Source organism: Staurois parvus, unplaced genomic scaffold (genome assembly GCF_062004578.1).
Source record: "Staurois parvus isolate SC_StPar_1 unplaced genomic scaffold, SC_StPar_1.0 ptg000201l, whole genome shotgun sequence".
Taxonomy (NCBI): domain Eukaryota; kingdom Metazoa; phylum Chordata; class Amphibia; order Anura; family Ranidae; genus Staurois; species Staurois parvus.
Genome location: NW_028317997.1, coordinates 505,732 through 532,241, shown reverse-complemented (window position 1 = coordinate 532,241; position 26,510 = coordinate 505,732). Strand labels below are relative to the sequence as shown.

Genomic DNA, 26,510 nt, shown 5'->3' with positions numbered 1-26,510 from the left:
TAAAATATTAAGTAGGTGGTATTACATTCAATAATACCATACAAAATTGTGTCGACATAACAGAGTTCCTAAGTAACATCCAACGCGTTTCACAGTTTCTTCTCCTGAACTTTGGATGTGAAGTCTGACTTGACCTCCTGCGGTCCTGCTGCAGGCTCTCCAGCTAGGGATCCTTTGGATGATCTGTGATTCACAACACTGGAAGATTGTTTGATCCATGGAGTTTTACCTCTTTACCAACTTTTTTAGAATAGCAGCTTAAATATAATATCTGCCTTAACAGCGTCTGCCTCTGACTATCGGTGTGGCCTCAGTGTTCTCCTGGGGGACCCTGGCTTGGTTGGTGCTTGTCTGGATGCGGTCTGGAGAAGAGTCATGGACTTGGTCACACATCTAATGTTTTTAATATGGTGGAAATTCAATCATTGATACTCTTTGCTTGGTCTCTATTACAGCATGCTTTCGTAGAGGCCACATGCCTTATGTACAGAGTTTTTGACCCTGAAGGAGTAAACTTACTCTGAAACGCGTTGGAGGCCACTTAGGAACTCTGTTATGCCGACACAATTTTGTATGGTATCATTGTAATCATTGAATGTAATAACGCCTACTTAAAGGTTTTATGGCTATCATTCACCTATGTCCAATAAAGGTTTATGTAATTATTATATACTCTGGTGATGCCTATAAAGTCCTATTCAGGGGGGCTGTTTTCTTCTATATAAATTTGTACTCTTCCATATTAGTCAACACTTATACACAATCACCAACCTATTGTCGAGATGGGAGCGTGAATTTGACACCACCCTACCTCCCAAGGACTAGGTTAATATGTGCGAAGCGCTCTTCAAAATCGACTTGCAAAGTTATCGCTCTGGAAAACTCATTCCAAGTCATGTCCCGCTGGTACTTCACACATGCTAGGGATGTGAAGTGCCTCCTCACTTACCTGTCTTCGTGATTTTGCGGCCATTCAGACCTGGGGGACATGAAGTATGTATGGTGGATGTGTCCCAGGGTAAACAGATTATGGATGCGAGTATGTGCTATGATCAATATGGTCCTTCACGTCAACTTGTGTAAAAATCCATAAGAAGGACTTCTACACAAACCAATAGATACCATCACAAGACAGGAGTGTGAGCTTATTACTCATATTTTTATGGCCACGAAACATAAAATAGCAAGGGCATGGAGGTCGCCAACCCTCAGCTTTGACAAGGTAAAAAGCAGTGTACTTGGCATGTGTCAGGGATCGCTGCGGCGCTGGTCCCGGCGCAGGCGCAGTGCGCCGCTCACACAGGGATGCGGGCACTAGGTCCGGGCCAGCCGCGGCGATGGAACTCGTGCATGCGCACTAGGAGACACGGGTGCGCGCCTGGCACCAATGACAGCGCAGGGTGCGGTATTTAAATCGCCCTGAGCTGTCACTGGTTGCCGTTTGGTCTTCTCCTGTTTCTGATCGTTGCGGACCTGGATTTCCCCTGACTGTGCTGTACTCTCCTGCTCTGACCCTTGGCTTGCCTGACCTCTCTCCCGCTTGTTAGATTTGATCTACCGTTGCTGACCTGGCGTGTGACCCGACTATTCTCTGCCCGCTGCTTTGTACCGCACCGATCCCACGGCTCCCGACTCTGCTTGTTTGACCCTGCACTTGCTCATCCATCCATCCATTCATCCCGTTGGGGTCTCCCGACCTCCTCACATCAGGCTCTCACCCTGCGGGAGCCTCTGGCGGACTCCTCTACCACTGGTGGATGTACCCAGTAGTCGCGAGCTGGTCTCGGTGCGCTCCAAGTCCATCCCCACCATCAGGGGCCCTGGTGAACAAGCGCACTGGGACTTAGACTCCGCGCTCTGGGGAAACCTGACCAGTGGAGTGCTAGAGGTACTGCCAGGTGGTCCCTTACAGCATGCTTATAAACGAGAACCTCATGGCAATTGTCAACAATACACAACAAATTTTTATGAACCTGGCAGCCTTGGCTTGACCATCTTCCATCTTCACAGCTAACCATACACTTTTTGAAACTGTAACTCAAGTGTCCTTGTGTCTGTTTTTTGTTTATTGTGAGGCTCTGATGTAACCTCTCCCCTCCTCTTTCTGTATCCTTTTTACATAATCCTTTTTCTTCCTGCTTTGCCTGCTCCTCTCCTTCTTTCTAATCCTCTTGCTTCTCTCTTTTTAATAGTTTCTTCTCTTCACTTTTTTTTTTTAAACATAAATGGCCTCCTCTCATGGGTAACCATGAAAGGCAAGTCACGGTATACTTATACTAGTGAACTTTCCATCTCAACTGCAGCTCAATTTGCTCGAATGAAATTGTCCCCTAATGGGTCTGATTGCGACATAATTTTGAATACTGCTCTAGCTTATAGTGCCTACATTGATAGTATTTACAATCTACCATTGGTTGTTTTATGTGTCTTTAGCATTACATTTCAGAGATTTATATTCTGCTGTACTTATGATCTCCGATTTTCATGAGGGTCGAGACTTTCTGTATGACAGCTGTTATAATTTGTATGTGTACCATGCTTGATTTTTTCTCAATAAAAACAAAGTGAAAGAAAAGAATGTAACTCAAAGATCATGTGGTGCGCATCATGCTTCTGTCCCATAATCAGCAATCTCTTGAGCAATAGGGCCTACTTGAGAGAACAACCTGCCACGAAGGTAGAGCAATCGAACGGTGAAGGTAATGTGCATCGTACTGCCACAAAGATATGAGCACATGCTGCTTAGCTCTTCTGTGCAGTATAACCCTTTTGAATGTGAATTCCAGTGTCCCTCACCCATAAATATGGGTGTAACTTGGTATGAAAGGTGGCGTTAGCCTTTTAATAACAAACTGTTAGTGTCAAACAATTGATAAAATGTACTGACCTTACACTTGCACTTTTGGTCTTCAAACTTAAAACTTCATCATGGGCAAAGGCAAGTTTCTCCTTCTCTACTGCTCCACCCTTTTGATAACATTTTGCAGCAACCTGAGAACACAAAACAAAATTTCACAGTTATAGTCAAAACTCAATAGTACGTACCCAGGATGTACTTTGATATTGACAAGTTTACAAACATTGATCACAACGTCTATGTTTCCCAAATTCTGTTTTATAGGTTTCACGATATATGCACCATTTTAAAGAGGACGGGATGGCATTACGTACCACATAGTGGAAACAGCAGAAAAAAAGATGTGGTGGTAACCACAATACATGGATTTGTGTATTTTTCTGACCACAATACAAGAGTCTATTCACCAGCTAGTGAAGGTAGTTGGCTTTATGCATATTAATCCATACAAGTAAAACATCTCACCCACTGAAGCATAGACAGGCAACTTTAATGAAAGTACAAAGTACAAAGTGCAGAGCAATATGTACCCAATTCCCTGAAAAAAGTGTTTGTTTTAAAATACTAAAATGTTTCAGGTACTTGATTCTCTGTATGTTTATTTACTGTTTAGCTTTCAAAAATTTTCAAGCTTTCTACTATACTGTCTGTCCTTCAAAGGTAATATCAATAACTTCTTCACGCCCTCGGGACGTACCGGTACATCCCCAGGTTGAAGTGGTTATACCAGGATCATAGCTGCAGCTACAGCCATGATCCCAGCATCAACATTTGCAGCCGATGACGGACTCCTCCCACAGTGCCACCCACCGCCATTTGTGATCTCTCTGGTGTGATTGGAGAGCTCAAGTTCATTGCATCCACTGCGGCCAGTTGAGGAAGGGAAGGTACATCTGTTCCCCCCTTTCTCTGTGATGAATGAAACTGGAAATGCCAAGGATGTTGTCACTTCCATTTTTGGTTTGTGGTTTACACGCTGTTACCGGCTTGTAAACCATCTGATCAAACCAATCTGATCAGATTCTTTTGAGGGCAGAGGAGAGATCTGAGGTCTATTGAGGGTTAGGGACTGATGGGAATGTATAATATACATACACACACACACACACACACATATATATATATATATATATATATACACACACACATACGCAAAACGCTGCGTAAATTGACGATGCTATATAAGTACCTGAAATAAATAATATATTCCAAATTTCTCCATAAAGAGTACCTGTTGCTGCCCATGCCATCGCAGGGGATGTTGTTAATCCCTTGTGATAGCAATAAAGTTAATTAAAAAAATATTAAAAGACACCGCGTTAAAAAAAAAACTAAAATTTAAAAAAATTTTAATTAAAGTGACCCTGTCCCTCTATGCTCATGTGAATGTATACATAGGTCTGGCATGCATACGTAAACAGTGATCACACCCCACATGTGAGATATCACTGTGAACATTGAGCAATACCAGTAATTCTGGCACCAGACCTCCTGTTTAATTCTAAACTGTTCACTTTTAAAGGCTTTCAAAGTGCCACGTAGGGGTGATTTGATGTACTGTTTAAAACTGTAATGTTTGACGCTATTCCACAGGCATACACAATTATGAAGCATGACATGTTAGGTATCACTTTGCGTAATATCACCTTTTATATTATACAAAAAATGTGGGTATTATATTGTGTTTGTGTGCACTAAAATTATCAAAGTGTACTTTTTCCTGAAAATTTGTGCATTAAAAATGGCTGCATAAATATTGTGTGACATAAAATATTGCAACCGCTATTTTATTCTCCAGGGTTTCTGCTTCCAAAAAAAATAATCTTTGGGTTTTCAAAGTCATTTTCTAGTAAAAAAATGCAGATTATAACATGTATTTGAGACATTTCAGAATTGGCCCTGTTTTGAAGTGGTTAGAGAAATCAATAGGGCCTCAGAGGTTCCAACAGCCCGCAAAGCAGAGTATTTTACATGTTCTATAGATGCATAATCTATATATATGTCTAGAACATACTGAATATGATTTAGATCACAGAAATGTTACCATAATCCACTACATTTTAAAGGAACCTTATAGTATGGCGAATACCATTCCTCTGCCATGCTGTTACAGGTTAAATAAAGTATATTTAAAGTAAGCAATCTTGGGAACATTTAATGTGCATTCGCATGTGTGGTGTGAATCAAAGCTCCGTTTTCACAGCTACTTAATGTAGTTGTTCAGCAGTTCAGGTCAGGTTTAGATCAAGTTCCGGATAGATTTAGATCAGAATCAGGTCAGGATTTTATCCTGTTAACAACTGATGACATTTGAGATTCCGAAGTGTTCCCATAGAAGTCAATGAGCCTGAATTTGCACCTGAGCTGGATCACACTGCTAAGAAAACTGACAGGTGTCTTTCAATTCGCACTAAATACACACTGCAGTTGCACAGCATATATGTGACCAGGCATGATAGAAACCAATGCTATTTCATATGTGAACCGGCTCTAAGAAGAAACTATATTGACTTTGGGTCAAGTATTTAAGGTTTTATATTGATATTTCAGAATCCCCAAAGCATTATGGGTAACCTAAATTGAAATGCAACAGAAGCTGTTTGCCTTCAGACTTTCTCTGGCTAAAGTTTCTTAAGGGGTATATCACTCCTTTGATTCAGTTCCTTTGTAGGAGTACACTGAGCTCCAGAAACAGTGTTTTTCTGGCGATCACATGAAAATAAGTATTCCCCTCGGCTCCATCTAGTGACCATAATGTAGTCATTTCCACACAGAAGATACAGCTCGAAAAAAAAAATATTTTGCCCCATTCGCACCGAACAAATTTATATACAGTTTTGATGAATAACAGCTATGCATTTTTTTTTTTAAATAAATTAATTTTTTTTCAATACCCATTTCAGCAGCTTTATCTCTTTGGACCAATTAGCTACAGTAATAAATAATCTACAACAATAAATAATTCAGCAACTTTACTAATAAAGTTAAGTATGCTTTTCTTATTTTCTTTTTTTCGTCAAATATTTGTTTATTCAAAATAGATAAAAATGTTAAGATACATGTGGGTACAAAAACCACAAATGTACCATATAGATATCCAAAGTATCGTAACAAATAACACACACAAAAACTGGGAAAGTATATGGTGCCAAAAGACAATAATGAAGATTATTTCAGTTGCAAAAGGCAAAATAAAAAATCTATTAAATGGCTAGAGCATTAGAAAATGGGAGTAGTGGGAAGGGGTGAGCGGAAAAGGGGAAAGTAATAGTATCGAAAGCGCTTGAAGAATTTATGTGAGGTTTGGAATCAGAGCTTGAATTGCACTATATGCCCACCAGCACATCCACGTGGTATGGAATTTTTCTGATTCTTTGACCACCAACATTTCCTTTGCTATAATGTTGTTGAGTATATGGGTCCATTCCAGAAGATTGGGAGGAGAAGTACATTTCAAATATCAGGATATAACTACCCGGGCTGCCAGCAGGCTGCCTTTTTTAAATTTTTAAAATGGACCCAGGATCATCAACAATAGGGCAATCACAGGTGATGTCTGAACATTTTGCCAGAATGACAAGAGCAGGGGTAACTTCACAAGACATTGAGATATGAGCCTTCTGCTTCTGAACATCTCTAGCACAGATTAGAGGTGGTCGGGTACATACAATGCAAATCTATCTGGGTCCAGTACCATAGTGACACTAACTTGTAACTCATTTTATCCAATCTTCCTCAGAGAATGTGGTACCAAGGCATTTTTCCACTTTGATATAAATAAGAGTCCCTCCCAGAAGTCCCCTCTCTCAGAACGCCACACAACTGGGATAAATTATAGTGTGGAGGTGTATCCTGTGGGAGAATGCTGTCTAATTGAGTGATGTCAAGAACTGGGCAGGCTTCGGTTCTAAATCTTAAGCAAACAAGGTTGGAACTTAGGAAGCCATTGCTGTCTGTGCACTGAGGGAGAAGGGCAGTAAGGTCGGCTCAGGAAACAGTGCAATCCAGATCATTGAGGCCAGTCTTTGGCATAGGAATGCCACAGTAGCAGTCAGCAAACCTGGTCCAAAAGATGGGTTACTAAAAATTGGCATCAAGGGGCCAGGTCTGTGCAAAATTCCAGATGGAATAACAAATCTATCCCAAAGAGAGGGAGGGTGTTAGGCCAGGCAAGAAAGGGAGGTCAGCCGCAGTCATTGAGTAAATGGCAACCAGGGGAGAGCCTGCAGGTCAAGGAGAGAGAGCTCAGGCGATGAAAAACCCAGGCAGATTCTGGAACTCGCGACGGCAGTTGAGAGAAAAATAATTTTAGGCAGAACTATTGGGATCACATTAAATATGTAGAAGCAGGGAAGAATATCCATATTCAATTAACACAGCCAAACCCTGAGATACAAGTGCATCTCCAGCTCCTAAGGTCTTTGGATACTTCTGTTAACATTCTAAGGTAGTTCAGGAGATAAAGTGCTGGGAGATCCGCCTGAATACGTGTTCCAAGGTAAGTGATATGATCACTTCTGACCTTAAAAGGGGAAGCCACACTGAAGTTGGGTTCCTAATCAGGCAGGGAGAGACACATTCAGTAATACAGATTTTAAAGTATTAACCTTTAAATCACTTAGGTTTTCAAAACGCTCAAATTCGGCCGCGATGTTGGGTATACTGATGTCCGGTTGAGTAAGGAAAAAAAAAAGTATAGAAGACCATCGGTAAAGAAAGCCGACTAGGTATCTGTGCCAACCTGGACCTCTTTATGGCATCCTTGACTCTCAGGGCCACCACAAGGTGTTCCATTACAAGACTGTGGAGCAAGGGAGAAAGGGGACACCCCTGACAGATGCCATTATGGATAGTACAGTTGTGACCAAAATTATTCAACCCCCAATGCTGTAAAGGGGTTTAGGGACTATAGTGTACATTTGGAATTGTATTCAGAATCAAATCCTACAAGGACGTTGTAACTACCCAAATGCAACTAAAATGACATCAATTGTTTATGTAATACAGTAGTAAATGGTTCTTATGTGGTTTCTTCATTGCCACAATTATTCAACCCCTTAAAGACTACCACTCTGAAGAACAGAGGTTCATACAGGTGCTTTCCATCAGGTATTGAAAACACCTGTGGATGTCACCGAGCAGCAATCAAGCATAATAAGCACCAATTAGGCAGCTTTAAAATGACTGTGATACTCAGCTCCTTCTAGACATTTACTGGTGTGGTTACAAACATGGTGAAGGCAAGAGAATGGTCCAGGAAGACAAGAGAAGAGGTGATTTCTCTTCACAGGAAGGGCAATGGCTATAAGAAGATTGCAAAGATGTTAAACATACCAAGAGACACCTTAGGAAGCATCATTCGCAAATTCAAGGCAAAGGGCACTGTTGAAACGCTACCTGGTCGTGGCAGAAAGAAGATGCTGACTTCGACTGCTGTGCGCTACCTGAAGCGTAGAGTGGAGAGAAGTCCCCGTGTGACTGCTGAGGAACTGAGAAAAGATTTGTCAGATGTGGGTACAGAAGTTTCAGCCCAGACAATAAGACGCACACTGCGTAATGAAGGCCTCCGTGCCAGAACTCCCAGGCGTACCCCCTTGCTGTCTCCAAAGAATAAGAAGAGTCGACTGCAGTATGCCAAAAGCCATGTGGACAAACCACAAAAGTTGTGGGATAGTGTTCTGTGGACTGATGAAACAAAATTAGAACTGTTTGGGCCCATGGATCAACGCTATGTTTGGAGGAGGAAGAACAAGGCCTATGATGAAAAGAACACCTTGCCTACTGTGAAGCATGGTGGAGGGTCAATCATGCTTTGGGGCTGTTTTGCTTCTGCAGGTACAGGGAAGCTTCAGCGTGTGCAAGGTACCATGAATTCTCTTCAGTACCAGGAGATATTGGATGGAAACGTGATGCAGTCCGTCACACACCTGAGGCTTGGGAGACGTTGGACCTTTCAACAGGACAATGATCCCAAGCATACCTCCAAGTCCACTAGAGCATGGTTGCAGAGGAAAGGCTGGAACATTTTGGAGTGGCCATCGCAGTCACCAGACTTAAATCCGATTGAGAACCTCTGGTGGGACTTAAAGAAAGCAGTTGCAGTGCGCAAGCCTAAGAATGTGACTGAACTGGAGGCCTTTGCCCATGAAGAATGGGCGAAGATACCCGTAGATCGCTGCAAGACACTTGTGTCAAGCTATGCTTCACGTTTAAAAGCTGTTATAACTGTAAAAGGATGCTGTACTAAGTACTAAGATTGAATGTCACTTGGGGGTTGAATAAAACTGATAATGCTGTGAGCACAGAAAAGACATTTGTGGTTATTTCATTATAACTGTTATGTTATATTTGTCTGACCTACAAGTGCCTCTTTAATGTAAATGTAAGCAAGATGACTGAATGATCAAAAGCAATGTCAAACTGGCCAAAACACTCAATTTCAGTGGGGGTTGAATAATTTTGGTCACAACTGTAAAAGGGTCAGAGAAGATACCGTTCAAAGGAATCTAGGCCAAGGGGTTACTAAAGAGGGCCATTATTTTCTGTACGAGTGTCCCCAGGGCCAATTTGATGCAAGGATACCTCTAGAAATGGCCAACTCACCAGATTGAAGGCCTTCTTGTCATCTCTGATTAGAAGGAATAGGGAGTAGGCATTGAGAATGGGCGAGTCCTATAATGTTTAACACTTGGTAGGTGTTGTCTCTAGCCTCCCTTGCTTTTACGAATCCTACCTGATCTTCATGGATCAAGAGGGGCAGGTGTGGTTGTAGGTGGTTAGCTATCAGTTTTGCAAAAATATTGATGCCAATATTAGGGAGCGAAATGGGCTGGTAGCTTCCACAATTCATCAAATCACTCCCTGGTTTGGGAATGAAGGTGATCTGAACTTCCAAAGTCTGTGGTGGGAATGGACACCACACAGATTTAGCTTCATTTTATTTTTCAGGTAATTCAGTATATTTAAACTCTTTTTAAAAGAGTTTACTCTCATTGCATAGTCTTATCTGGAGTTTTTTTATACACGGCTAAAAATAAAAGGAACACTTTGAAAATACATCAGATCTCAATGGGAAAAAATATCATTCTGGATATCTATACTGATATGGACTGGGTAATGTGTTAGGAATGTAAAGATACCCCATCGTTTCATGGAAATGAAAATTATCAACCTACAGAGGACTAAAGTCAAAGACACCCCGAAAATCAAAGTGAAAAAATTATGCAGAAGGCCAGTCCATTTTGCCGAAATTTTAGTGCAGCAACTCAGAATGGTACTCAGTAGTTTGCATGGCCCCTACGTGCTTGTATATATGCCTGACAACATTGGGGCATTCTACTAATAAGATGATGGATGATGTCCTGGGGTATTTCCTCCCAGATCTGGACCAGGGCATCACTGAGCTCCTGGACAGTCTGAGGTACAACCTGATGGCGTCGAATGGACTGAAACATGATATCCCAGAGATGTTCTATTGGATTTAGGTCAGGCGAGCATGGGGGCCATTCAATGGTATCAATTCTCTCATCCAGGAACTGCCTGCATACTCTTGCCACATGAGGTCGGGAATTGTAGTGCACCACCCAGGACCCACTGCACCAGCGCAGGTTCTGACAATGAATCCAAGAATTTCAACCTGATACGTAATGGCAGTCAGGGTGCCACTGTCTAGCCTTTAGAGGTCTGTGCGTCCCTCCATGGATTTGCCTCCCCAGACCATCACTGACCTACCACTAAAACGGTCATGCTGAACGATGTTACAGGCAACATAACGTTCTCCATGGCTTCTCCAGACCCTTTCACATCTGTCACATGTACTCAGGGTGAACCTGCTCTCATCTGTGAAAAGCACAGGGCGCCAGTGGTGCACCTGCCAATTTTGGTGTTCAATGGCAAATGCCAATCGAGCTCTATGGTGCCAGACAGTGAGCACAGCGCCCACTAGAGGATGTCGGGCCCTTAGGCTACCCTCATGAAGTCTGTTTCTGATTGTTTGGTCAGAGACATTTACGGAGGTCATTTTGTAGGGCTCTGGCAGGGCTCATCATGTTCCTCCTTGCACAAAAGAGCAGATACCAGTCCTGCTGATGGGTTAAGGACCTTCTACGGCCCTGTCCAGCTCTCCTAGTGTAACTGCCTGTCTCCTGGAATCTCCTCCATGATCTTGCACACTGCCTGTGCAACCTCTGTAGGGTACAGGTATTGTCTCATGCGGCCAGTAGTAGTGAAACTGACCGTAGCCAAATGCAAAACTAGAGAAAAACAGTCAAAAAAGATGAGTAGTGAAAACAATGTCAGTAGCCTCCACATGTAAAACCATTCCTGTTTTGGGAGCTCATTGTTACCCATCTAGTGTACCTGTTGTTAATTTCACGAACACCAAAAGCAGCTGAAACTGATTAACAACCACCTCAGCTACTTAACGGACCAGATCCATATATATATATATATATATATATATATATATATATATATATATATATATATATAGTATTTTCCGGCGTATAAGACGACTTTTTACCCCTTGAAAATCTTCTCAAAAGTCGGGGGTCACTAAGTACAGGGGTGGGCAGGGGCTGCTGTTTCTTACCTGGCTCCGGTCCCACGACAATCCAATCCAGGAAGCGCGGCTGTTCCTTCATTCAGTTCGGCCACTGGATGTTCGTGCGGCTGCTCGGCTCCACCTCCTCACCGGTGATTGGCCGCCGGAATTGTAGCTCAGGAAAGGCACACAGGCGGCCAATCACCGGTGAGGAGGTGGAGCCGAGCGGCCCCGCGAAAATCGAGTGAAGGAGCGGCCGGTAAGTGTGCAGTGCAGAGGTGCTGCTGCAACCACATATGCTGGCTGCAGCAGCACCATACTGGAACAGGGGTCAGCAAGTGTCATTGGTGTCAGTGGGAGGAATAGTGCCCCATCATTGGTGTCACTGATACCAATGATGGGGCATTATTCCTCCCACTGACACCAACGATGGGGCACCATTTCACCCCCCACTGACACCAATGATGGAACACTATTCCTTCCCCCACTGACACCAATGATGGGATACTATTTCTCCCACTGACACCAATGTTGGGACACTATTCCTCCCACTGACACCAATGATGGGGCACTATTCCTTCCCCCACTGACACCAATGATGGGATACTATTTCTCCCACTGACACCAATGTTGGGACACTATTCCTCCCACTGACACCAATGATGGGGCACTATTCCTCCCACTAATACCAATGATGGTACACTATTCCTCCCACTGACACCAATGATGGGGCACTATTCCTCCCACTAATACCAATGATGGGGCACTATTCCTCCCACTGACACCAATGATGGGGCACTATTTTTCCCACTAATACCAATGATGGGACACTATTCCTCCCACTGACACCAATGATGGGGCACGATTCTTCCCACTGGTGTGCATTGGAAGAGGGGTAGTCTTACACGGCGAGTATAGCCCAAACACTATATTTTAACAGGAAAAGTAGGGTGTTGTCTTATACGCCCAGTCGTCTTATACGCCGTAAAATACGGTGTATATACACACACACACACACACACACACAGCCATCTACAATTCTAATTCTTTAAGACCATCGAAGCTTGTGCAATCTGTAGTATATACTGTATATTGAGCCATAATCTTTCATCATTATGACTAAGTTTTAGGTAACCCTAATGAAGGGGGGAGTGGTGTTGCCTCTGAAACACAATGGTTGTTATTGTATAATTTATTTACATTTAAAAATTATGTTGGACTTTTTGATCCATGGTTGGTCTTGCAGTCCCTTTCTGTATTTCTATGGTTTGAGCTACTGGTAGGAGCTCACAGAGGGAAGCTTTGCTGTGTGGGAGCTTGTTTGAAATGTTCCTTCATCTGACTGCGTGTGCAGGTTTAAAAGTTCCCAGCACCTCTTTATATATGTTCTACTGAAGTTCATACAATTGCATGCAAACCACCCCAGGTAACGATTGGTCTCCATGACTAAAAAAATTAAAACCAAAAAGAATTAAAAGGGACCACCCAGGGACAATCAGGCTGGGGAGTTGAGGGCTAGAAGCTGGAAGTTCTCCAGTCAGGAGAAGGAGGTGGTCTAGCTGAATTGCTGTAACTTTTGATGCACACTAACGAGCCCACAGTGTGCAGTGAAAGCAGACTGAGCTGTTTAAGTAAGAGGGAAGCCTGTAACAATTGTGAAAGACTAAAGATAAGGCTGAAGTTCAGCTTTAAGCAATCATATTTTCAATTACAATTTAAATTGCTTTTAATGCATCAAGACAAAAATTACATTGTTATTAAAAAAAAAAAAAAAAAAAAAAATACCTTCCAGCACTGGTGGTTAGCATAATAGTCTCCCCTGGAAATCCATTCGCACTTGGTGGAAGTTTTCACAAACATGTTATCATCAAGATCTGCATAAAAATAACCACAGAAATAGAAAATAGTAGTGCAGAATGGAGCAAGTACATACATATACCTAGACAATTAGAAACTACATCACAGACGCCATAATGAACAACAGATTCTACTTTATTTTATAGAGCGATTCTTAAAGTAGGTTAATCACTAAACTGCGCCAATTGATGCTTTTAAATATTCAATATTATATCCAATCAGCTGCCACTTTAAATTACTGTGTAAAACTTATTCCAAAAAATACCACTCCTAATATTAGTGATAATTAGTGGCGCATTATATATATATGTGTCACACTAATTCCTTTTGATGGGCTCTATGTGCAAACTTATTTACACAAATATTAATGACAAATTATATGTGACAAAAAATATACTAACAAATTATATACCGTATTTTTCGCTCCATAAGACGCACTTTTTTCCTCCCCAAAATGTACTATGTCCGCAGTCTCTGGTCATCTCCTGTACTATGTCCGCAGTCTCTGGTCATCTCCTGTACTATGTCCGCAGTCTCTGGTCATCTCCTGTACTATGTCCGCAGTCTCTGGTCATCTCCTGTACTATGTCCGCAGTCTCTGGTCATCTCCTGTACTATGTCCGCAGTCTCTGGTCATCTCCTGTACTATGTCCGCAGTCTCTGGTCATCTCCTGTACTATGTCCGCGGTCTCTGGTAATCTCCTGTACTATGTCCGCAGTCTCTGGTCGTCTCCTGTACTATGTCCGCAGTCTCTGGTCATCTCCTGTACTATGTCCGCAGTCTCTGGTCATCTCCTGTACTATGTCCGCAGTCTCTGGTCATCTCCTGTACTATGTCCGCAGTCTCTGGTCATCTCCTGTACTATGTCCGCAGTCTCTGGTCATCTCCTGTACTGTATCCGCAGTCTCTGGTCATCTCCTGTACTATGTCCGCAGTCTCTGGTCATCTCCTGTACTATGTCCGCAGTCTCTGGTCATCTCCTGTACTATGTCCGCAGTCTCTGGTCATCTCCTGTACTGTATCCGCAGTCTCTGGTCATCTCCTGTACTATGTCCACAGTCTCTGGTCATCTCCTGTACTATGTCTGCATTCCATTAGTTCAGAATTTTTTTTTCCTGTTTTCTGCCTCTAAAACCTAGGTGCGTCTTATGGAGCGAAAAATACGGTATGTTATAACAGTGCCCACAAAACACCATGAAATAGAAGTCCAGTGTAATCAATAATGAAATACAAAAAAAAAAAAATTATATATAATGCGCCGCTAATTATCACTAATATTAGGAGTGGTATTTTTTGGAATAGATTCTACTTTATTCATTACATTCTCTCTGATACTACAGCCCTTGAAGGGCTCTAGCCTCCAGCACAATCTTATCCAATTCTATCTGTCCTTTGCTTTTCTCCCTCTTTTGAATTGTAGCTGGTTTATGTCTAGTAAATGGATAATACAGTTTTTTGTGTCCCCTGCCCCTCTACCTGGATTTCACTGCCTTTCTTGGCACAGACATTTAAAGCTTTCTTAGTAGATAGCATTTCCTTCTTATATTGGCTGCTACAGAGAATGTTAATATCTGTTGTAGAATACCACCTTGTCCTCATTACTTTCTATGTGCTTTCTAAAATTTCTTGCTTTAGGTTTTTTCCACGCTCCAAAACCGCCGCACATGCTTTTATTTAGAAACAAATCTGAAAACAATTTTTTATCAAAAAGTACCTCTATGTAACTACTAGCTCTATACAATAAAGCCCAATACTTTTCTGGCTAGAATGAGGAATATATCTTCTAGGTATTTATTGCTGTGTCCCTGTTCGAAACACAGGCTGGAATTTTTAAATTATAGGGAGAGAAGCAGCGCCGATCTGGGGGTAGCACAATTAATTTATTTCTGCCAAGCAATAAATACAGATGCTTATCAAGGAATGCTGCTATCTGCTGGCCATTGCAGCATGTGTGGAGTATAGCCGGTAGTGTTATGAACACGATTATTATACACCCAGAGTAGTTCAGGCAAATATTCGGGCCAGTGTAGCTTACGGTCTTTCTCCAGAGTACGGAGCATCTGTAACAGCGTCCTGTTGAATCTTTCACAGGCCCCGTTGCCCTGTGGGTGGTACGGGGTCATCCTTGACTTCTCAATCCCATACAACCGACACAGCTCTCCCATTAACTTTCCTTGGAAGCAAGCTCCTTGATCGGAATGAATCCGCTTCAGACATCCGTACACCTGGATGAAGTGTGGACACACTGCACGGGCAGCTGACTCTGCCGTCTGGTCACGGGTAGGTATCACCACGGAGAACTTTGTAAAGTGGTCAGTCATCACCAGGCAGTATTGGTGGCCCCTCACCGCCTGGCCGATCGAGATGTAATCAATAATTAGTATCTCCAATGGCACAGACGTTTTAATCACCTGACTTGGGGCTCTCTGTTCAGGAGGCTTTGCCAGCTCACATGCTCGGCACTTCTGGCACACTTCTTGGACAATCCGCTTCAACTGCAGACAATATACGAATCTCTGTACCCACTTGTATGTCTTCTCCGCTCCGAAGTGGGCACCCTTTTCCCTGTAGAGGGCCACTCTACAGGCCAGGCTACTGGGTATCACTATTTGCCACCTTTCTTCAAGATCCGTAGGTAGAAACACCCTCCGGTGCATTATTCCATTTTGGATTTGTAGCCGATCCCACTGCTGTAGCAGCTTCCATCCATCTGAAGACAAGCGACTTCTCTCTTCCAGCTTGGGTCATAGGCCAGTCTTCACCCAATGTTTGATCTTCTTTAAGTCAGGATCATCTTCTTGCACCTGAGCCCATTCCTCTTCAGTCTTCCCCAGTAACACTGTGTTAAGGGTGGCCACGTGGATGTGGACTAAAAATCACATCTGACAAAAAACCACTCTGTGAATGTGGACTAAAAATCACATCTGCCAATAGCACAATATGGCAGTACAGCAACCAGTGAAGGCAAACAATATGCAGGGGAAGTGACAGTAAGAGGAACACAGACCAGCATCCAGGCAAATATTTAGGCTGGATTAATACACGAGGTATTAATATATATACATATAAATAAATGTAAAATAAATAAAATACACAAATAAATTAAAATATTTATAAATATGTAATAAATAACCCCAAAAATTAACCCCCAACCCTAAAAAAAAAATTATATTATTATTAGTAATAATACTACTAATAATAATAATGTATTTATTTTTGGTTAGGGTGTTGTAATATTTTATTATTAAAATTTAAGGACTAGCGGGTAATTATTATTTATATATTATTCATTTATTTATGATTTTTATTTTACATTCACATATTTATTCATTTTTATTATCATTAACACCCTAAGGCTAACACAAAAATAAATAAGGAAGAAAACAATACATAAAATATTAACCCCACTCTACCCTACTCTAACAAAAAAAATTATATTAAATGAATAATTAAAAAAAAAAAAGAAAAAAAGCGGATAGAAAAGCTAAAGAAGCTGAAAAACATAGCAAATGATGAAACAGATGATATTTTTCTCTATTGGCTAGTAAAAAACCCCGCCAAAGCCAAAAAATGTCTGAAAAATGCAGTAATAAAAAGCGCATACATGTGTAAAACTTACGAAATTCACGCACAAAAACATGCACGAAAACCCGTGAAAAATCGCTGAAAAATGCTACACTCAAGTGTGAATCCAGCCTTACCGTACATCTTCCTGACAAGTTGCTACTGTGATTTTTTTTTTTTTTTTTTAATACATTAGGTTTCAAGTATGATACTTCAAAAAGACCTTATGGAGAATGTGTGAACACAAGACAAGCCTTGCAATACTGAGAAAACAGTTTCTTGATGCACAAAAGCCCAAGTAGTACTTTCAGATCTAGTACAGTTCACCTTGACAGAAGGATGGAACCTGATCTTTGAAGCCAAAAGATTGGATGATATTGGTCTGTCTGAGCCACCAAAAAATAGTGAATGAAAATCAGGTGCACCCTTAAAGGGAGCATCTGGAATGACAAAAATAGAATCAAGTATTTCTGAAATGAAGCAGTAGCTGAGAGATAGACCCTCTCAGCATGAACCTTATCCAGACAATTTAAGGACAATTTATTTCTAGTAAACTAGAACAGGGCAGAGAAAAAACAATGTCCTGGCTGAGGTGGAAAGTAGAAACTACTTTTGGGAAGGATTCCTGGGTCTTACTACCACAATGTATGAAAAACCAGAAAGGATTTCTTGAGAGATAAGGCCACCAGTACAGGCACTTATCTCACAGAGTTATGACAACACAGAATACACTGCGGCTGAGAGTACAGAAAGGAATGCTAATGGGCTCACTGAAAATTTCTGAAGCACACAGAGAATCAGATTCATATCCTGTCACAGGGAAACTGGATGGGAGATGTCCTTCTCAAAAGGAGTGGGGGACCAACAATTTCTGAATCAAGACAGAAAACCAACCCTTGATAGTGCTGAGAGTAAAACACTGGTCCAGATCCAGCTGTGGAAAAAAAAATAGTCACCTATTCAAATGACTAAACCTGCGAAAATTTACCTTTACTGTCATCAGTCCGGACAACGCTGACCAAATCTCTTTTCAGGAAATAATCAAAAGCAGGTGCCCGCTTCTCCAGATGCTCATCAAAGATCCATAGGTTTACTCGGGCTCTTGTGATAGCTGTATATAGCTGCTTCAGTTCCCCATTCAGGATCTATAGAATATATTGTATTAGCACAATATCAACTAGTAAATAGTTTAGGCAAAATAATGATTCAAGTTAAATATCCAGAAAACAAAATGCAACAAAAACTTGTTAGTATGTCTACAAGGAGAAAAAAAATCAGATCCAAGTCCACTAGTTTATAAACAAGACTTGACAATAAAATGAACATTCTGTCTATCAATCATGTAAAGCCGTGAATGTGAAAGAAAATTTGTGCTTAGAGAAATGACTAGGCTGCCATTTCTGACCTCATGGACAATTGCTTGGCTGTATCTGTATACATTATTATTATTATTATTATTATTATTATTAATAATATACAGTATTTATATAGCGCCAAAGGGTTTGCTCAGCGCTGTATACATATATTCAGTACATTTACAGATCCAAAACAATTATGTACCCAGTAAGTTTGTAAGAGCAGAACTACTGAAAATAGTAGAATTAAAGTCAAGCAAGTAACATTTTCAGAAGTCAGTAGTGACGTTAGTTTATATTGCTAAATCACATAAGCCAAATACAAATAATCATTGGAGGCCAGCTTAGGGAGCAAACAATAAAGAAATAATTTATACAATTGGAATTCCTGGCATTTCTGGCAGTGGCCATCTTGAGTAAAGACAGATGATTCATATAGCAGTTACTGCCTGGAATCCATCTGTCCTTAGCTCAGGCATTGGCTGAACTGAGAATTCTCCCTCCACTCCCAAAGACTCCTAGGATGTATGACATCATTTGCCTAGGCATGCAAACCAGGAAGTAAATGAAGGAATGCAAAAAAAAAAAGGTTAAAAAAGTAAATGATATACTTTCCTATCTATTTACTAATGCTAGTAGCATAAGGATTAGAAATAGTCCATGTTGATTGACAGAGTGAAGTTCTGCTTTAACTTCAGACCAAAAGGCGTGATCAAGTCCAAAAGCAATAAGGAAATTGGCCACATCACCACAGCCCCTAAAACAAGATGCGTTGGGGTATAGGCCCACTTTGTACAGTTTACTTATTTAATTTATTACAGGTACTTATATAGCGCTGTCAATTACATATATATATTGTACATTCACATCAGTCCCTAACCCTCAACGGGTGTACAATATATGGTCCCTAACTCACATTCATACATACACATACTAGGGCCAATTTAGACAGGATTTATTTAACCTACCAGCATGTCTTTGGAGTGTGGGTGGAAACTGGAGTACCCAGAGGAAACCCACGCAGGCACAGGGAGAACCAGGCAGGTGGTTAATGGCTGGGATTCGAACCAACAACCCTAGTACTGCCAGGCAAAAGTGATAGCCATTTAGCCACTGTGCTGCCCAGTTTAGGATGGAACTGCCTCTTTGGCCTAATACAGGTGAAACCCGAAAAAATAGAATATCGTGCAAAAGTTCATTCATCTCAGTAATGCAACTTAAAAGGTGAAACTAATATATGAGAGACTCATTACATGCAAGCAAGATAGTTCAAGCCGTGATTTGTCATCATTGTGATGATTATGGCTTACAGCTCATGAAAACCCCAAATCCACAATATCAGAAAATGAGAATATTACATGCAATCAATAAAACAAGGATTGTACATAGTACATATGCATGCTTCTACTTTTCAGAGGTCCGATATTGTTCTCAATACTTGGTTCGGGCCCCTTTTGCAGCAATTACTGTCTCAATGCGGCGTGGCATGGAAGCTATCAGCTTGTGGCACTGCTGAGGTGTTATGGAAGACCAGGATGCTTCAATAGCGGCCTTCAGCTCTTCTGCATTGTTCGGTCTCATGTCTCCCATCTTTCTCTTGGCAATGCCCCATAGATTCTCTATGGGGTTCTGGTCAGGTGAGTTTGCTGGCCAATCAAGCACAGGAATCCCACGGTCTTTGAACCAGGTTTTGGTGCTTTTGGCAGTGTGGGCAGGTGCCAAGTCTTGCTGGAAAATGAAGTCAGAATCCCCATAAAGCTCGTCTGCGGAAGGAAGCATGAAGTGCTCCAAAATCTCCTGGTAGATGGCTGCGTTGACCCTGGACTTAATGAAGCACAGTGGACCAACACCAGCAGATGACATGGCTCTCCAAATCAACACAGACTGTGGAAACTTCACACTGGACTTCAAGCATCTTGCAGTGTGTGCCTCTCCATTCTTCCTCCATACTCGGGGTCCTTGTGCCTCTCCATTCTTCCTCCATACTCGGGGTCCTTGTGCCTCTCCATTCTTCCTCCATACTCGGGGTCCTTGGGCCTCTCCATTCTTCCTCCATACTCGGGGTCCTTGGGCCTCTCCATTCTTCCTCCATACTCGGGGTCCTTGGGCCTCTCCATTCTTCCTCCATATTCGGGGTCCTTGGTTTCCAAATGAGATGCAAAAGTTGCTCTCATCAGAAAAGAGGACTTTGGACCACTGAGCAACATACCAGGTCGGTTTTTCTTTAGCCCAGGTAAGACGCTTCTGACGTTGTCTGATGTTCAGGAGCGGCTTGACAAGAGGCATACGACATTTGAAGCCCATGTCCAGGATCAGTCTGTGTGTGGTGGCTCACTGACTCCAGCCTCAGTCCACTCCTTGTGAAAGTCCCCAACACTTTTGAATGGCCTTTTCCTGACAATCCTCTCCAGGCTGCGGTCATCCCTGCTGCTTGTGCACCTTTTTCTTCCACACTTTTCCCTTCCACATAACTTTTTATTAATGTACTTTGATACAGCACTTTGGGAACATCCAACTTCTTTCGCAATTACCTTTTGAGGCTTTCCCTCCTTATGTAGGGTGTCAATGATGGTTTTCTGCACAACTGTCAGGTCAGCAGTCATTTCCATGATTGTGATTCCTACTGAACCAGACTGAGAGACCATTTAAAGGCTCAGGAACCCTTTGCAGATGTTATGGCTTAATTAGCTGTGTGGGACACTTTGAGCCGAGAATATTGCACCTTTTCACAATATTCTAATTTTCTGAGATTGTGGATTTGGGGTTTTCATGAGCTGTAAACTCATCACAATTATGACAAATCACGGCTTGAACTATCTTGCTCTGCATGTAATGAGTCTATCTTATATATTAGTTTCAGCTTTTAAGTTGCATTACTGAAATAAATGAACTTTTGCACCATATTCTCATTTTTCGAGTTTCACCTGTATATCCAAAAAAATATTAGGTGTGTGGGGTTCTGTAAGGTTCTTTCCTTTCATTCACCTGCTATGTAGTATCATGCGCAGCCTTTCAGGCTTTTGCCCTTAGTATCATTAAGCATCTATAAACAAATTTAGGTTCTTATTTTGCAGATTACCTTGTGCATTTCTAAATCCATCGGGAATGATCTAGTGGAATGATTGCATGCACTTTCTAATGGAACTTCAATCAGCGGCTGGCTTTTTTGGTCTGTAGAGATGACTGGGTTGTAAGAAGAGATTATTCTCCACTCCTTGGCAGCCTAAAAGGAATATTGGGCAGAACATATGAAATTACAGTTTAATGCCATTAACTACTATAGAACATACACTTTCTATATCTTTAATAAAATAACCTTTTCTAAACCCTCAATAATATAAAAAATAAATGTCTACTTCCGTTTTGCCACTGAGGGAAACAGAGGCACACTAACACTGGCAAAAGAGACATAGGATATAGTGTAAATCCACTCAGCACCAGTTCTTCTCACCTGCAGCCAGCAGACTCTGAATGTTCTGCTCTTGCTCAGCACAGAAAAGAAAATGGCAGCCAGATAGATTTATAGCCTGCAGTAGGAATACCATGGCTGCCACTGAAGAGTGAATCCGAATGCTTATTATTTTCTCCCTTTGTTGTGAGAAATATATTCAGAGCCTGCTGGCTGACCCCACTTCCCCAGTATTGTTGCTAAATTAGTCGCTCCAATCTCAACCTCATGCCACCTAATCTACACTATATTTACATGCACATGAACTTTAATGGCCCCCCACTCTTCGTCCGTAGGGTTCAATATGGAGTTGGCCCACTCTTTGCAGCTATAACAGCTTCAACTCTTCTGGGAAGGCTGTCCACAAGGTTTAGGAGTGTCTATGGGAATGTTTGACCATTCTTCCGGAAGCATATGTGAGGCCAGGCACTGATGTCGGACAAGAAGGCCTGGCTCGTAATCTCGGCTCAAATTCATCCCAAATGTGTTCTAAAGGGTTGAGGACAGGCTCTGTGCAGGTCAGTCAAGTTTCTCCACTCCAAACTCGCTCATCCATGTCTGTATGGACCTTGCTTTGTGCACTGGTGCGCAGTCATGTTGGAACAGGAAGGGGCCATCCCCAAACTGTTCCCACAAAGTTGGGAGCATGAAATTGTCCAAAATGTCTTGGTATGCTGATGCCTTAAGAGTTCCTTCACTGTAACTAATAGGGTCAAGCCCAACCCCTGAAAAACAACCCCACACCACAATCCCCCTTCCACCAAACTTTACACTTGGCACAATACAGCCAGGCAGATACCGTTCATCTGGCAACTTCCAAACCTAGACATGTCCATCAGATTGCCAGACAGAGAAGCATTATTTGTTACTCCAGAGAACATGTCTCCACTACTCTAGAGTCCAGTGGCAGCGTGCTTTACACCACTGCATCCAACGCTTTGCATTGCACTTGGCGATGTAAGGCTTGGATGCAGCTGCTCGGCCATGGAAACCCATTCCATGAAGCTCTGTACACACTGTTGTGCTAATCTGAAGGCCACAAGAAGTTTGGAGGTCTTTAGCTATTGACTCTGCAGACAGCTGGAGACTTCTGTGCACTGGGCGCTTCAAAATCTGCTGACCCCGCTCTGTCATTTTATGTGGTTTACCACTTCGTGGCTGAGTTGATGTTGTTCCCAGTTGCTTCCACTTTGTCATAATACCACCAACAGTTGACCGTGGAATACAGAGTAGCAAGAAAATTTCAGGTGGCAACCTATAACAGTACCACGCTTGAATTCACAGCTCCTGAGAGCGATCCATTCTTTCATAAATGTTTGTAGAAGCAGTCTGCATGCCTAGGTGCTTGATTTTATACACCTGTGTGATTGGAACACCTGAATCCAAATATTTGGAGGGGTGTCCCAATACGTTTGGCAATATAGTGCTCTTGCTACCTTGAGCATAAGTCTCTACCTCTGACACTACCCCTTCATCACCTTGTGCTGCGTGATCTTCTCTGCCTCTAACTCCATTGCTCTACCTCTGCAGACACAACCGTGTAAGCACACAATGCTGCACATTTCACAACCCTCACCATCAGACTTTGCTACCTCAAGTCCCTCACCCTGGTGCTCCCATGCTCCTGATCTACCCTCTCCCATCAAATGCTTCCCCCACCCTTTCCTCAGATGCTACAAACCCACACTTCTCGTAACTCAATTAGGCACTGATGCCAAATACTCCTTGCCTGCCCATCAAATACTGCTGCCCTACAACCCCCCTTCAGTCTACTGTTCTTTGCTTCTCATCCCCCCATTAGATGCTTCTGCTTCATGCTCATTAACCCCCCCACCCATGGCTGCCCCATGCCCACCACTCCCATCCCAATCATATTCTGCGGCCCAATGCTTCCCTCCATCCCAAATCAGATGCTGCTACTCCATGCCCGCTCCCCACACCCCCTAAAATACCCCCATTTCCCCCTTATCCAACACTTCCATACTCTGCTCTTTACTCCTCCACCTTCTTTCAATGCTAAGGTCCCTTCACTCCACACCCTGTATTCTAAAAGGGTTCCCCACTCCACAACCCCATTATCTGACAATGCTGTACCTTGCACCTCACTCCCATCCAACGATGCAATTCACCCTCCCTTCCAACGCTGTGAGGCCCCTCTCCCCCCACCCCCCTACCTCTCCAACCCAATCCCATGCTGCTGTGTCTTCCACTCCTTATCCCCTATCCCACGCTGTTGCCCCATCTGAGGTCTCCCGATCCTCATCTTTTCATCTGTTACTGATGACTCCTGCTCCTAACCCTTCACATCTATGATGATGTTCTTCGCTTCTCACATTTCATACTGTTGTCCCCCCTCAACTCGCCTGATCTACCCCCCTTTCCCGGTTGAAGCGCCTCTCTCACACCCACCTGCTCCCTGGACTCTTTGCCTCCCTGCTGTTCACCACACACTCCAGGTCACATCACCTTCCCTTCACCCTGGTCACACCACCAGCTTGTCACCCACCTAACTCAAGAATATGCATATAAGCGCATATAACACACTTGCTATTAAAAATATAAAAAAAGGACAACCAAGGAAGGTAGTCCATAAGTAGTGCTGATCTATAAGGACACCAATTCACAGCAACTACTTAGGAAAATCTTGGGAAGATCATACTGAAGTGAGAAAACGGAGCAAGAGCACAGCAAATCTAACGTTGCCAGCGCTGTGTGTGTCAAAGAGGATCAGAGTCTGCTAAGTGTGCTATTATTTTTAAGTCTTCATAAATATGCAGTTCATTAACCATTTCCTGGTCTTCTTGCCACGCGCCTAGCTCCCCTAAATGACAGCTCCTCTCCCCAATCCTCTTCACCACCAAAATACCCCCTGAATCCCCCCCTCCCTAGTCACAGTAGTTTCTGCTATCCACCGCTCCCCCCCATCCCCCATTTCCGAAGCAGAGCACCAACCAGTCATTCTGTCATCCTCCCTAGCCCCCCTGACATTACACCTCAGGGCTTACCCCCAAAAGTCATAATGCCTTCCTCCCACATCCAGCTCTGTGGTTTCTTACCACCCATCTGACACTCCACAAACTTTTCTGTTACTGAAAAAAACATTTCATAATATATATGTATAGACCCACATATACTGTATATGCACACATAGACATAGGTACCTCTGAGTCAGTAAAAAAGTTATACAGGAGAACATCATCAAATTCCAATCCTTTTGCTTCATAAATGGTCAGGACCAAGGCAAGACTTAACTCCTCTGGGATATTTTCTTTAGCAATATCATTAGTCACCAAGATCACCTGAAAATATAATTCAATGTCAAAGGACACAAAATAACGGTTTTATAGACTGTACTCTAGTATGGTTTCAATTATTTTCCAATGTGTGCTACATGAAAAAAAAAAAAACATTTCCACTTTTTATTATTTACTACGTTTATTATTTTGCTTGTTTCTCTTTACTTTGTCAGTAAAAGTATGGTTAGATAATTGATGCTAGTAACAGAGTTGCTAGTTGTCTTTTAAACCAAAGTTATGGACGGCAGCAAAATTTTAACTGTTACAAGCTATAACATTTATATAGTTTCCTTTATAACAAAAACACACCTGATGAGCTCCAAATTCAATTGGCTGTGTCTTCCGTTTGTTCCCACGTAGTAATATTGCCAAGTCACTAACTGAGCAGGACTCAAGCACAGTAGGCTTTGGACCATCGAACAGGCCACAGTCACGTGGAAGTCGGTCGAATGATTCAGGGAAAAAATGTTGTAACAGGTCCACCACACTAGAAGCCAGGTTGAGAATGCCTATATATAAAAGACAGAAAACCTTAATGTTTATAAAGTAATCAATGTGTGCGTTTTTTTTTTTTTTAAACAGTGTTCCTATATATATATATATATATATATATATATATATATATATATATAGTGACAGGATGAACGGCGAGGTGATAGAAGGACGCTATGTGTCACCTCGCATATGCTCATACCTGACCGTTTAGGTGGAGTCCACTCCGGGTTTTCGGGGCCACAGTTAAGCAGGTGGGTCCGGACCAGAGTTTGGGCTCCACGGATGACCACCAACAGGTGATATAAAAAGGGCAGGGCTGGAGCAAGGAGTCGCTCGTGGCCTGGGACTCAGAGAGGTATTCTGAGAGAGCTGTGTGTATGGACTATACCTACAAGAAAAGGTTTGCTGTTATTTTGTTTTGGTGACAGGGAGAAGCCCTTCACCTCTGAGAGAGGAATCATCTGCTGTTTAGTTAGTGCCTGGATGGCAAGGGTTTATTTTGAGGTTTTGTTTATTTTGATATTTCTTGCAAACCTTTGTAATAAAACCGACATCCAGTCAGATTTTGGACGAAAGCCTGTTGTGCGGTCTACCTTTGTCCCAGGGAAGGAGATTCCCCACCTGAGCTAACCCCACAATATATATATATATATATATATATAGTGATTATTTATGTATACGGGGCAGCAATATTTGCTTATTACACACGTGGGCTTGGTTTCCTGCTCTGTAATGATAAACAATGGCTATGCTGGCTCATTCACACATTACAGAAAACCAAGCCTTCTTAATGACAGACAAATGGGCTCTCATAGGGGTGGCCCTTGCTGTGATCAAGCTGTCATTGGACAGTCATTTTTTTTTTTTTTTTTTAATAAAAAGAGAGGGTTAAAGTTTCACAGACGGGTTTCACTGCCTTCACTAAGGAAATCAGTAGGTCAAGAACTCCAAGAAACAGATTTTATAGTAAGTGCAAATATCTTGCCTTCGCTATCATTCATTAAAGCAGAAATTCGACCATTAGAACAGCTTTTTGCTCCTGGCTCCTCTCTCTTCTACAATTGATCTCTTTTTTAGAAAGGTTTCTAACAGTTT

The 26,510-nt window shown here is 42.2% G+C and overlaps 1 protein-coding gene across 1 annotated transcript in view; it reads right to left on the bottom strand.

Moving 5' to 3' along the window:
- The window catches only part of TRANK1 (tetratricopeptide repeat and ankyrin repeat containing 1), a 119,700-nt gene that overhangs the window by 26,337 nt on the left and 66,853 nt on the right, over window positions 1–26,510 (bottom strand). The window contains exons 12-17 of the mRNA XM_089678254.1: window positions 25,230–25,429; window positions 24,786–24,923; window positions 21,256–21,399; window positions 17,810–17,966; window positions 13,185–13,273; window positions 2,888–2,991 (exon numbers count right to left, since the gene is read on the bottom strand). Coding sequence (XP_089534380.1) covers window positions 2,888–2,991; window positions 13,185–13,273; window positions 17,810–17,966; window positions 21,256–21,399; window positions 24,786–24,923; window positions 25,230–25,429 — 832 coding nt within the window. The remainder of the gene's footprint in view (window positions 1–2,887; window positions 2,992–13,184; window positions 13,274–17,809; window positions 17,967–21,255; window positions 21,400–24,785; window positions 24,924–25,229; window positions 25,430–26,510) is intronic.